This window comes from Aegilops tauschii, chromosome 7 (genome assembly GCF_002575655.3).
Source record: "Aegilops tauschii subsp. strangulata cultivar AL8/78 chromosome 7, Aet v6.0, whole genome shotgun sequence".
Taxonomy (NCBI): domain Eukaryota; kingdom Viridiplantae; phylum Streptophyta; class Magnoliopsida; order Poales; family Poaceae; genus Aegilops; species Aegilops tauschii.
In genome coordinates, this window is record NC_053041.3 from 223,061,790 (window position 1) to 223,074,780 (window position 12,991).

At 45.6% G+C, this 12,991-nt stretch overlaps 1 protein-coding gene and 1 long non-coding RNA gene across 10 annotated transcripts; both read right to left on the reverse strand.

Moving 5' to 3' along the window:
• Positions 1 to 1,195: 1,195 nt before the first annotated feature.
• LOC109750674 (uncharacterized) lies at positions 1,196 to 6,392 on the reverse strand. Of its 9 annotated transcripts, none has more exons than XR_012190392.1 (10): positions 6,010 to 6,350; positions 5,728 to 5,904; positions 5,459 to 5,558; positions 4,794 to 4,971; positions 4,314 to 4,377; positions 3,199 to 3,782; positions 2,338 to 2,550; positions 1,892 to 2,018; positions 1,743 to 1,802; positions 1,196 to 1,526 (listed from the first exon to the last, which is right to left on the reverse strand). It is a non-coding gene; the product is annotated as an uncharacterized lncRNA (long non-coding RNA). The 9 variants fall into 9 exon arrangements; XR_002229937.4 differs by having other exon boundaries at positions 2,338 to 2,553; XR_012190391.1 differs by having other exon boundaries at positions 1,717 to 1,802; positions 2,338 to 2,553.
• Positions 6,393 to 8,380: 1,988 nt separating this feature from the next.
• On the reverse strand, positions 8,381 to 8,767 carry LOC141027056 (uncharacterized). The gene has a single exon (XM_073503976.1). The coding sequence runs from the start codon at positions 8,765 to 8,767 to the stop codon at positions 8,381 to 8,383; it is 387 nt and encodes a 128-aa protein (XP_073360077.1).
• Between the last annotated feature and the right edge of the window lie 4,224 nt (positions 8,768 to 12,991).

Genomic DNA, 12,991 nt, shown 5'->3' on the forward strand with positions numbered 1-12,991 from the left:
TGCATAATAAAGGTTGCCATCACAAGGGGCAATACAACATGACGTTCTTTTGCACTAAGCAGTTGAGCATACAAACAAATAAGCGTATGGCAACCTCTGCTTCCCTATGTGAAGGGCCTATCTTTTACCCTTAAGTATTTACTTCTATGCAAGAGTCAAAGTTTTTCCCTCTATTCCCTTTTATTTTCTCCTTTGGCAAGCGTCATGTGGTGAGGAAAGATCTAGGCACATATGTCCAGTTGAATATGGGTGACATGAGTTATTATTGTTGACATCACCCTTGAGGTGAATACATTGGGAGGCGAAACTATAAGCCCCTATCTTTCTATGTGTCCGGTTGAAATGTTTTGCTCATGTGTATGCGGTGAGTGTTAGCAATCATAGAAGACTATATGATGGTTGAGTATGTGGACTTTCCTAAAGGCTCCGATACGTGACCCTTCCTGAAAAGATGATGAATTGTAGTTGCAAAGTTGACTGAAAACATAGTTTGTTGGTTTCTAATAGAGTTTATGCTTTATACTTAAATTGTGTGATGAATTGTCACTTATTCATGGAAAGTCTATGATAAAATTCTTATGTTTATATTTGTTGATGTTATAATAATCTACATGATGCTTCTATGTTCATATTTTGTTTTTATCGACACCTCTCTCCCTAAGCATGTGGACATGTTTCTCGATTTCGGTTTTCGCTTGAGAACAAGCGAGGTCTAAGCTTGGGGGAGTTGATACGTCCATTTTGCATCATATTTTCCTACTATTATTTACGATGTTTTTATCCATAATAATGCTTTTTGGAGTAATTCTAATGCCTTTTCTCTTATAATTTGCAAGGTACACATAAAGAGAAAGAATTCCGGCAGCTAGAAATCTGGGCCTGGAAAAGCTACGTCAGGCTACCGATTCGGCTACCGATTCTGCACAACTCCAAACAAGCTGAAACTTCACGGAGATTTTTTATGAAATATTTAAGGAATAATGAAGCCAATAAATACCAGAGGAGGCCCACCAAGTAGGAACAACCCACCTGGGCGCGTCAGGGAGCGCAGGCGCGCCCTGATGAGTTGTGCTCACCCAGGCCCACCTCCGGTGCCCATCTTCTGGTATACTGATGACCCGGTTGCACCAATGGCGCAAGAAGCCAGTTAGTAGCAATGTTAGTAGTGAATATGTAGGGGATGTAGCTACAAACATAATGCAATGTGAATTTATCATAGATAGTAGAGTGAGGTAGATCGTTTTACAGAAACACATACATAGACAGTTGTAAAGCTTATTTAGTCATCTTGTTAGTCTGACTGGTTTTCAGAAGGTGTGAACGTACGAATAAGTAGAGTGTCATTGTGGCATAATGCTTGCATGGTATACTTCCATAGGTACTTGAAGGCTCATGTGGAAAATGTGACAATTGATGTGTAATTTTTCCGCAGCGATGAGACGCTTCAATTTTCTGACTTGATCTTTGTAAAGCTTCACTTTGTTACCCCATGTGCAATGATCATCAAAGCTTCCAAGCGGGTTCCCCTATGAATGATTTTTAAAATGGCTGGTGTAAGCATAAGTATGTACTGGTATTAGAAGATCAAATGAAAACATTGTTTGCACGTAGGGATTATGGGCTAAACTGCAGGTGCTGATGTTTATAATTACTAGGAGGTTTATGAAATATTAGCATCTATAGGAAGACAAATTAAATAAGGCCTAATGGTATTACAGTGGCACAGGTAGATGGTTCTGTACCAACGGATGTGTGCTTCTTTTGCTTGTCTTTGTTGGCTTTCTTGCGATGATGTGAAGGGCCTATGTAGTTATGGACAGTAAGATGCCTAAAAGGTGAATATAAGTAGGAGGTTAAAAAGGGAAAATTAGCAGGTTGCACTTATCATTACCATCACCGATGTTGATAACAGCTGGTTTGTATTTCCTGTGTTGCTGGAGTGAGCTTAAGTTGTTAAGCTGAGGAAGTGATTCAGAAGATCCGCTATCATCATTGATGCAGATAACATCATGCATTTTCTGCAAGGAAATTCCATGTTGTTATTTGGTTTAATCATGCCCTTTCTTTTTACTGTGTACCAGCTAGAAAAGTATGTACAACTAGCAGGTTGTTGTCAACTTGTACTTCAGAATATAATTCACATAGGGTACAGGGCAATTGAACGATGATGAATCACGTACACAATTTGTAGGTAGTTATTTGAAGCTGTGAAAATCAGAGAAATGCAACTCTGCTAGAAGAAGCAGGCACGCAGAGGCAAAAAAGTGTAACTACTCTAGATTGGAATTTGAAATAAACTTGATCAGACTCATCTGCATGAAGGAGGGTAAAATGGACCTGCTTTGACTGACGGCCTGTCGAAGTGGATGTAGGTGCAGAGGTTGATCTGTTGATGAGGCGAGGCTTGCAGCGGCGATCTGAACGTGTTTCTTCACGCTGATCCGATCAGTGGCCTTTGTGCGCCTGGAAGCAACAACTGCCTTGTGGCCGTCTTGCCATGATGCGGCCGCAGAGCCAGCGAACTTAAGAATCTTATGGCTGGAACCTCTTCTTCTAAATTCAAAGGAAACATCAAGCGTTCCAGCAAACTTAAGAGACACTAATACAATAATCAAATCGAGCAATGACATATGTTTAAGCAGGGAAGGTGAGATCAAATTAAGGAACATATATCTTCACACATTACTTTGTATGGCTAAGGCCTAAGGTGAGCTCATCTAAGAACATAAAGAAGATGGAAAATCACATTATTTACACTACAGAATAATCCAAGCACTTGTCTAATTACACTAAGCAATAAACTTCCTTGTATATCATCTTATAAGGGAAGCCATGAAAGGATCTGACTTGTGCTTAGAACTTGTTTGGCAAGTAACACAGTCCACAATAAAGCTTCCGAGAAACCTACAACTAAGATAAAATACAGGCACACCACAAATTTAGTTCTATAAACCAGGATCAAAATTTGCAAAGACAATTTGTAGGGCTCTAAAGTTACAATTCTACTTGTCTACCTTGTTATTCATTAAAGAAGACCGTGTCAACAGTGCAGATGTATCAAACATATCACTCCAAATTTTAAGCATCAACAAATTATGTTTTCAACTGCTCCCCATAGGCTATACGATCTGAATACTGACAAAGTTACATATACAATAAGAAATGCAGAAACAGGAAAGCGATTTGCAGTCTCGATACCTCTCTCGCCTGATGTCGTCACTGACGCTTTCGTCATCCCTAAGACCCTCCATCAGCTTTCTGCTTGCTTCAATCTCTCAAAACAACATGCACCTCAACCGACAGAGGAAACACCAGATGAAGTGGTCAGCAATCCATCAATACCAATGTACGCATCGAATCCGATCCGATCGGCTCAACCAAAGATGCACTTGCTTGTCAAAATTCAGAAAAATAGTGCATCGTACTAAAATTTTATTAGACCTAGTGATTATTAAAGAACACGACTAAGAGTTGACTAAACTCTGAATACATGAGATTTCAAATTACTGAAATAACACTTGTTGGTCACTTGAAATTCCTGAGCATGGATGGCAATCTCTCCACGCACATCATACTCACATTCTAAACCCTGCATCAGTCATAAGATAATTAGCGAAGTGGCTTTGTATTAGAAAATCAATATAGTTGATCAAGTGATGGTCAAGACTCAATCAGCGACTTGAATAAATATAATACAAAATGCCAGTAAGTTTTTGGAACTGTGGTAAATCTATAAATGCCTTAGAATCAAGCTATCACCCAACAAATCCATGGCTTTTGATCTGAGGAAAAAGAAAAGCGAGTGTTAGACTAAATTTACACACTTACTGACATACAAGCTTACATATTTAACACTAAAATGAGTGTTATTCATCAAAAATATGTGCATCTACGCAGGCTCCTTGTATTGTTTTGCTTTTTCATCCAAACTATTTTGTAAAACTTGCATACTTATGGTTCCACATAACAGCTCAGAACTTGTTCAATCTTCCCTTTTCAGTTCATGCACACTTGACTCATAGCAGATTTATGTCCTTATCTACTTACTGTCCAATTACTTTCTAACTCTGTAGCAATTAGACAAGTGGTGTCTTGTTTAAAGATAGGGAATTAGGGAAACCCCATCTGCACCTGTTTATAACATTGAGGCTTTACCGGATCCTTTTCTTGTCTAAAATATGTAAGATTTCCATGGAGATATTTACAATATATGTATTCTATGTTATGATTTGTCTTTTACGGGACCTCATCTTATGATTTTCTTTTCAACAAACAAGTTATTAAATATTGAACCTTAGCGGCAGTAACCTTACCTATGCCCAATCATAAATCTAATGACGACTCCCTTTTCCTCTTCCAATTTCTTGAGTATCTCATCTGATAAACAACGACGAGATATATGTGGTGAAATAAAAATAAATGTCAGACAACTAAATTATCCACCCCAATCCAAATAGCTCAACTCTTAGCAGAAACTATGCAGGCAACAAACAAACTGCATGACCCAAGGCAGCTATGATGTTAAATAAACCTATGTGATTATTCTAGTTGTTATGATGATAAAAAATCACATTTAGTTGATTCTATTTGCCGGGACGATAGATGATCCTATTTGATCCCTTGATTTCGTACTTGCACATTTCTCTGTTATTTCCTTGCTATCTGCACGTCATAACCCTAGTTGATTAAATACACATTCCTCTGCATCGTCTAACTAAGAACAAGAAATGCAGAAAGCAACAGCTAGGCCAAAATAGCCAAAACAAGGGAGACAACATTGCAAAGTAATGAACCTTGACGCATCCATCTCTCCCTGACAGAATCATGGCGCTTCTTGCTGCTGAAGGCGGTATTGATCCCGATCACCACAAGAGCCTTTTTCCTTTCCTGCCTTGCCATCCGCACTCTCAAGCAGCTCATGCTTGCTGCGCCGCGCTGCCAGCTCCATCTGCAGCGTGGCTATCGACTTGTCTAAATATGTAGACACAATTATGATATATTCCAATTAGTCCCCCAATAGATATATAATGCAAAAAATGCAAACAAATTCAAATTATTTTTCAATATTCAAGTTGACGTATTGTATGGCCTCATGAGTCTTTGCCACTTCCCCATCAAAGGATGTTCACAAAATTACAAACCAAAGAGGAAAATGAAGAACATCAGGATTATCTTCTTATTAAAATATCCATTTTCACTCCGTAACTCACTCTTGTAAAAAATAATTTTATATTATCTTCAAAAACCTCTTTTGTTCTTTTTCTGATATAAACCAGGAGCCAAAAAACGGATGCTGTCGATCGAAGTATCAATGGGTGTTTACAGTCGTTTCTACATTGATAAAATTAATGATGTCAAAGTTTACAAACATGTAATAGTTTTTTTAAATGCAGCAGAAAATAAGTAGGAGAGCAGCAGGCTAATAAGGTTGATTGATTAGTCAGACGCCCTTGCATACCATCTTGGCAACAGAATCTTCAGAAACGATCTGTAGCTTCTCTTCTTGTCACCGCAGTTGCGCCACCACCCGGCTCCTTAAATCCGGCATTGATCTGAACCTGACCAAACCATCGCCATAGAACACGTATCAGCTAGGCCTACGGCAAGCAGAGCACTCCATCGACGAGCTTTCAAACGAATCCAAGAAAAGGAAAGCGGGGAGAGCAATGACTCTGCTAGGAAGAGGGTCAAGCGAAAACGAATCTAGGGGGAGAGGAGAGGGCTCACCGGTCGGTGAAGAGCACGCCAAGGACAAAGCTGCATGCGCAGAGGAGCAGTATCATCCTCGACAACACCGCCCTCCTCTCCCCGGCGGCGGCACCGCTCTTGGCCTTCATCTTCCTCAGAGTCGCCTCCATCCTAGCTCTGTCCGGTGAGTTGCCTGACTATGCATCTGAGCAGAGTCTTTGCAGGAGAGTCCCAGCAAAAGAATAACCACCAAATTACACTGCAAATCCTAGCCATGAACAAGAAGACAAAATCAACATGATGTAGTACGTAGGATCTCACCATTCTCTGTCCAGATGAAGAAGAAGGGAGAGAAAGCTAGAGCCCGCTCCCGCCGGGTCCGTCGTCCGTTGGGGCCGTCACAAACTGCTGGGCCTTGGCGTCCTTCTCTCCAGCAACAGACGCCTAGGGACGAGGACGACGAAACAGACTGGTGAACCTCCTCATGGCCGACCTCTTCGGATGAGATGCGGGGGGGTGTTATTCCTCCTCTCCTCGAGCAGACCGAGAAGAGAGGGCTATGGAGAAACGGCGGCAGCCCGACGTGGGTGTGCGGGGCTTGAGGAGAATGGGGGATTGGTGGGGAGGACGGGGACCGCACGTTCCTATCCTCCCACCGCGGTGAAATCAATCGCCCCAATTCACTCACGCAAAACCAAGGCAACCTCACATGATTCTCTTGACCCCACAGGTAACGAGCCCCACCTGGCATTGACCTGTGAAGCTGCTACTGATGTACAGAAGGACCAACGGCTGACCAAATGCCAGCAAGTAAAATCAGGGAACGGTTAAAAAATCCAACGGATGAGGAAGCTGAGCGCGCGCAAAGCCTCCAGAATGGCGGGTAGTGCAGCGGTGTTCATATGTTTCATAGGTCATTTTTACCTTAAAAAATAAAGAGAGGACTTTCCGGACCGAGCGCTTTCGAGGCGGAACTTGGGCAGGAGCACTTTTGCCCTCCAGCGGAGCGATTCCGCCGGGGAACTTCCCTCCCGGTGGGGGAAATCATCGTCATCGTCATCACCAACAACTCTCGCATCTTGGGGAGGGCAATCTTCATCAACATCTTCAACAGTACCATCTCATCTCAAACCCTAGTTCATCTCTTATGTTCAATCTTGTTACTGGAACTATAGATTGGTGCTTATGAGTGACTGGCAGTGTTGATTACATCTAGTTGATTACTATATGGTTTATTTGGTGGAAGATTATATGTTCGGATCCAATATGCTATTTAAAACCCCTCTGATCTTGAGCATGATTATCATTTGTGAGTGGTTACTTTTGTTCTTGAGGTCACGGGAGAAATCATGTTGCAAGTAATCATGTGAACTTGATATGTGTTCGATATTATGATAGTATGTATGTTGTGATTCCCTTAGTGGTGTCATCTGAATGTCGACTACATGACACTTCACCATATTTGGGCCTAAGGGAATGCATTGTGGAGTAGTTATTAGATGATGGGTTGCGAGAGTGACAGAAGCTTAAACCCTAATTTATGCGCTATTCCGTAAGGGGCCGATTGGATCCAAAATTTTAATGCTATGGTTAGAATTTATTATTAATACTTTTCTCGTAGTTGCCGATGCTTGCGAGAGGGTTAATCATAAGTAGGAGGTTTGTTCAAGTAAGAACAACACCTAAGCACCGGTCCACCCACATATCAAATTATCAAAGTAGCGAACACAAATTGAATCAACATGGTGAAAGTGACCAGATGAAATTCCCGTGTACCCTCAAGAACGCTTTGCCTACTATAAGAGACTATTTTGGCCTGTCCTTTGCCTCAAAAGGATTGGGTTACCTTGCTGCACTTTTGTTACTATTATCGTTACTTGCTCGTTACAAATTATCTTGCTATCAAACTACTCCGTTGCTTATAATTTCAGCACTTGCACACATTACCTTGCTGAAAACCACTTGTCATTTCCTTCCGCTCCTCGTTGGGTTCGACACTCTTACTTATCGAAAAGAGCTACAATTTATCCCCTATACTTGTGGGTCATCAGCCATCCAACCGTAGCCACATACATCCGACCTTCATCATTTTTTTAAGTCTGCACGATCAAATGACCGCATACATAGGGCATGGACAATCAAATAGCTCCATCCAGCAGCAGTTCAAATTTAAAAAGTTCCAATATTACATCCCGTCATTATTTTCCCCTTCAACCATACACCAATGCTGAATCAGATCTTCTTTCAGCTGCTCGTGAGTTGGTTGATGCCGGATTTGTTATGCATTTGAATAAACTCTTCAAATGTGGCCGAATTCTGGTCTTGAAGTTGGATAGGATCACCCATGTTCTCATATTCTAGAACTGCAGCAACAACGTCACCCTCATCTTCGATGATCATGTTGTGCTTGATCACACAACATGTCATCACCTCCCACAAGGTCTCCGGATCCCATTGTTTAGCAGTTCCACAAACAGCTGCAAAACGGGCCTGTAGAACTCCAAATGCCCTCTCGACATCCTTTCTAACTGCTTCTTGTCTTTGCGCAAAGTGAGCCTTTTTCTGGCCAAGTGGGTTAGAGATGGTGCTGACAAAGGTAGCCCACGGAGGATAGATACCGTCAGCCAGATAATAGCCCATGTTGTACTCATGTCAATTGATAGTATAGTGGCAAGGAGGAGCTTTCCTTCAATCAGTTCACAAACAATGGTGATCGCTGCAGCACATTGATGTCATTGTGAGATTCGGGCATGCCAAAGAAAGTGTGCCAAATCAAAAGATCTTGTGATGCAACTGCTTCAAGAATTATGGTGGGCTTCTTAACATGACCCTGATATTGCCCTTGTAAAGCCTTCAGGCAGTTCTTCCACTTCCAATGCATGCAATCAAGAGATCCAAGCAAACCTGGCCACCCTCTTGCTTTTGAGATTGCCAAGAGCCTCTCAGTGTCTGCCATAGTTGGTTCTCTCAGGTATTGAGATCCAAACACCTCGACCATGGCAGTTGCAAACCTGACCATGGCATGTCCGCATGTCCTCTCAGACATCCATAGGTACTTGTCCCACGAATCAGCAGCCATGCCATATGCAAGCATCTAGAGTGCGACCATGCACTTCTCGTAAACAGAGAACCCAATCGCTCCCACATCGTCCTTCTTTAGGATGAAGTAGTCATTATAGGACCGGACGCCATGGTACAAACGATCGAAGATAGTCTTGCGCATCTGAAAACGCCGGCGAAAATGGTCAGCGAAGAATGCATCAGGGGCAAAGTAGTCGGTCATCAGTGTCAAATGGTTGCGTGCCCTGTTGCGGTTGAGTACTCGATGACCCTTGATCGAGCCCTTGAAATTGAGAACATGCTCCTCCGCACACTCCATGTCTTCAAGGACTACCTGCATCATCACTGTCTCATCGGAGTACTCCTTCTCGTTCGATGAGCCGTCGGACGACTCGACATACTGCTCATATATGTACTCCAAGTCGGAATCCATTGCTAGAAAGAAGAAGGGAAAAGTATTTCTAGCTCTGGTGATTCTCGAACAGTTACTGGACATGGTGAGTGTAGTAGTAGCAGATGGTACCTGGCGGGGCGGTCGAAGGATAGCGGTTGAACGGCGACGGAGGAGAAGCTGGGTCGAGCTGAAGGAAATATGCCCTAGAGGCAATAATAAAGTTGTTATTTTATATTTCCTTGTATCATGATAAATGTTTATTATTCATGCTAGAATTGTACTAATTGGAAACTTGATACATGTGTGGATACATAGATGAAACACCATGTCCCTAGTAAGCCTCTACTAGACTAGCTCGTTAATCAAAGATGGTTAAGTTTCCTAACCATAGACATGTGTTGTCATTTGATGAACGGGATCACATCATTAGGAAAATGACGTGATGGACAAGACCCACCTGTTAGATTAGGAGAACTCGGAGGTGTCGTACGTTCGGTGCTTGATCAGTTGGAACGAGAAGAAGTTCGACTACATCAACCGCATTGTCAAACACTTCCGCTTTCGGTCTACGAGGGTACGTGGACACACTCTCCCCCTCTCGTTACTATGCATCTCCTAGATAGATCTTGCGTGAGCGTAGGAATTTTTTTGAAATTGCATGCTACATTTCCCAACAGGAGCCGTGTTGGTACGTTGAAGATGACGGAGACATAGAGTTTCAGAAGGGGTGTGGCGTGGCGGCCGGGGTGGTGGAGCAGCGGCGATGACAAGAGAGAAAGAAGGAAGAAGAGGAAATGGGGAGGATAGAGGCGCAAAGTCTGAGAAAGGTGTTGGGCGGGGCTAGGGGTGTCGGAGTCCTACGTGTCTGGTGTGCGGACTCCTGCAAAGCTCCCCCATATTTGTCTCCAGTTTGCGAAAGAAAACGCGCTCAGACCGCACCGCGGACCAAGACAAGCCCGCGTTGGATGGCTTCGGCGGTCTGGAAAGCGCGGTCCAGACGGATGCGAGCATTTTGCGGGTCCGCCTTGGAGATGCCCTAATTTTGGCTAGGCTGGCCATTTGGGCCTTTGGAAGAAAAAATTACGGGGCTCCTATTACTTCGGGTAGTTTGGATTCTATGAGTGTAAACCTGAATTTTCTAAATATAATTCGGGTTTTCAAAATTGCTACCTGAGAATGTGCTCGGGTTTAAGTTTTTCGGGTTCAGGCTTCAGGTATCAGGTTTTATGCCCAGCCTGAATGTGTTGTAACGGGGCATGTATCTTCTAATGGTTCAACATTAATAATGTCTGACTTGTATCTTAAAACCGTCGTATTTTAATGCAAGTGATTTGAATTGATTTGATTGAGTTAATGCGCAAGATTTGATTGATCATGTCCGACATACAGCTAGAATCATTTGATTTGATTGATTAATTGATATCACTTTACACCCACTAATGAGGACACTGCAAAAAGATTTGATTCGATTTAGTTAATACAAGACGTGGAGGAGGGGAGGCTTCACCAACGGACATACGACCACCAACTCCCCATTAATAGTATAGCTAAAACTTGTAAAATACATAGTTTGAGTGCATAAACTTGTGTTAACGTTCGAATATGACGTCAGTTCTCTATTGTCGTATCCTCAAAAACAAAAGTTCATTGTTATTGTGTATAGGTTCTTATGTGGCCCACCGTTGGCGAGCCGTGACCAAATAGTAGGCTGACAACGCTGACATCTCTCTCCTTGTTGTCTCTCTGCTCTATGGTGATACGCGCGGTGCTAATGGATAGAAGCTCGAGGAGCGACAATGGAAGGTGAAGCCTGTTTACTATTGGGGGTTGAAGACTGTCGGTGGGAACGACACCTATGGGACCACTAGGATCCCTTCTACGGTTGGCGGGTGCGGGGTTGTGCAAAGAGCAGGTCTAGGAGCCAGCACAAAGATCGTTTACCTAGGTTCGGGCCGCGAGGATGCGTAAAACCCTAGTCTTGCTTTGGTGTATGTATTTGAGTGTTCTTGAGTTCTTGAACTAGCTACGGTGCGTGTCTAGCCCAAAAGATCCGAATCCCTCTCCTGGTCGCCTCGGGCCTCCTTTTATAGGCAAAAGGGGTTGCCACAGTGGCACACAGGAGGTGGAAAGGTATACAGTACACAAGCTTATCGCCTGTCATTACGGGACAAGACGCATTTAATGCACCCCCTTAGGTGTCCCGTTCCTTTACTGGGGATAGCAACGGGGACCGTCACATCCATCGCCGCTTTGCCTTGCTCCGACACGCGTCCAGGCCAGTGATGCATGCAGCGCCATGTAAGCTGGCAGGCTGCTGAGATGGCGTGGTGGTAGGGTCTTCACGAAGATTTGCATGCCACCACGTAGGTGCTTGCTGAGCTGGCCTAGAAGCTGCCTGTTGCCACGCAGGTGCCTGCCCAGCTGGTCGGGCTGGCAGCTGCATGAGAACGGCGGTGGAGCCTTGGCAGACGCGGGCCTGGCTGCGGCCCCGTAGGAATCTTCGGCAAGGGCCTTGCCGGGGCCCCGGCAAGGGTCTTGCCGTGGCATCGTGGTCGTCCCCGGCAAGGGTCTTGCCGGGGGTCTCGTGGATTTCCTCGGCTAGGATCCCGCCGAGGATCGTCGTCTTCTGGTCCTCATCTGGTCTTGTGTATTTATGATCTTGACAAAGATCTGCATGCCACCACAGAGGTGCCTCCCGAGCCTTGGTTCCAATGTGGTTGTTGGTGGTGTTGGGACCCTCGGTCTCAAGGGTGGCTTGCTCCGCTGGCGTTGGGCAAGTTGCCCCGGCAAGGCTCTTGCCGGGGCTGCGGAGGCCGCCCCGGCAAGGGTCTTGCCGGGGGAGTCCGCCTTGCCCTCTCGCTCTTCGTGTCTCTGGTCTTGGCGTTGCTTTGGTTGCCTTGTGCTCCGGCTTCCCTCTTCTGCCCTACTTAGTGTGGCCGTGGGCGCGGCTCCGACTGCCCGTGCACAAGTAAAGGGGTAAAAAGGAGTGCCCCTACTTTCGTACACCGACAGGAGCCCCCGGGCCTGGGCCACACATAAGCGCAACGCGTTGTTGGGCCGGGCCCAGAACGGTGCGCGGGCAGGTGGGGCGGGATTTTTACCGCAGTAATTTCTTCGCTCCTTGCGCTTCCCCACGACCCGCGTTGAATGCACATCGTGGAGGGTCGTGCGTGACGTGGGGGGCATGCGTGGGGCGACCGCTGCCCTCATGCGTCACATCGCAGTAAAGAGGCGGCTCGCGCCTTCCCCATAAAAAGAGGGAAACGCAGAGGCGCGGCTCATTTACTGAGTGGACTCGGGTCATGGTCTTCAAGGCGTCCGCGCCCCACGATCACGGGGTGGAGAATGGTTGCCTCAGCTGTCCCCTCAATTTCTGCTTGCTCACCGTGTGTCCCCCACGCCCCTAAGGTGGCAGGCGGTGGAGGCGGGAAACCGGGCCGTCGCTGATTGGAGCAGCGGGTCGGTCTCGATTCCCTGCGCCCCGACGGCCGGATTGGTTGAGTAGGGCGGCCGAGCCCCAATCCCGCCCCTTTATAAGAGGGGGGAGGGGATGGCATCCCGCGTTCTATCATCATCCATCTCCTTCCACCTCGTCTCCTTCCTTCCATCTGCGGCGAGAGGAGGCGCCGGCCCTTCGACGGTGGCGGCGAGGGTCTCTACTCGACAGCGCATCCCTCCTTCCCAAGAGCTTGTGGCGGCGGAGCCGGCCACGAGAGGAAGGGGGAGGGGGCGAGGCCGAGGTCGCCGTAGTGCTCGGGGAAGAGGGGGACGGGGCGGCGCACCGGCCTTGCCTCCGCCGGCGATGCCTCCCCCAATGGAGGGCCAAGTCGGGGACCAGCCCCGTGAGTT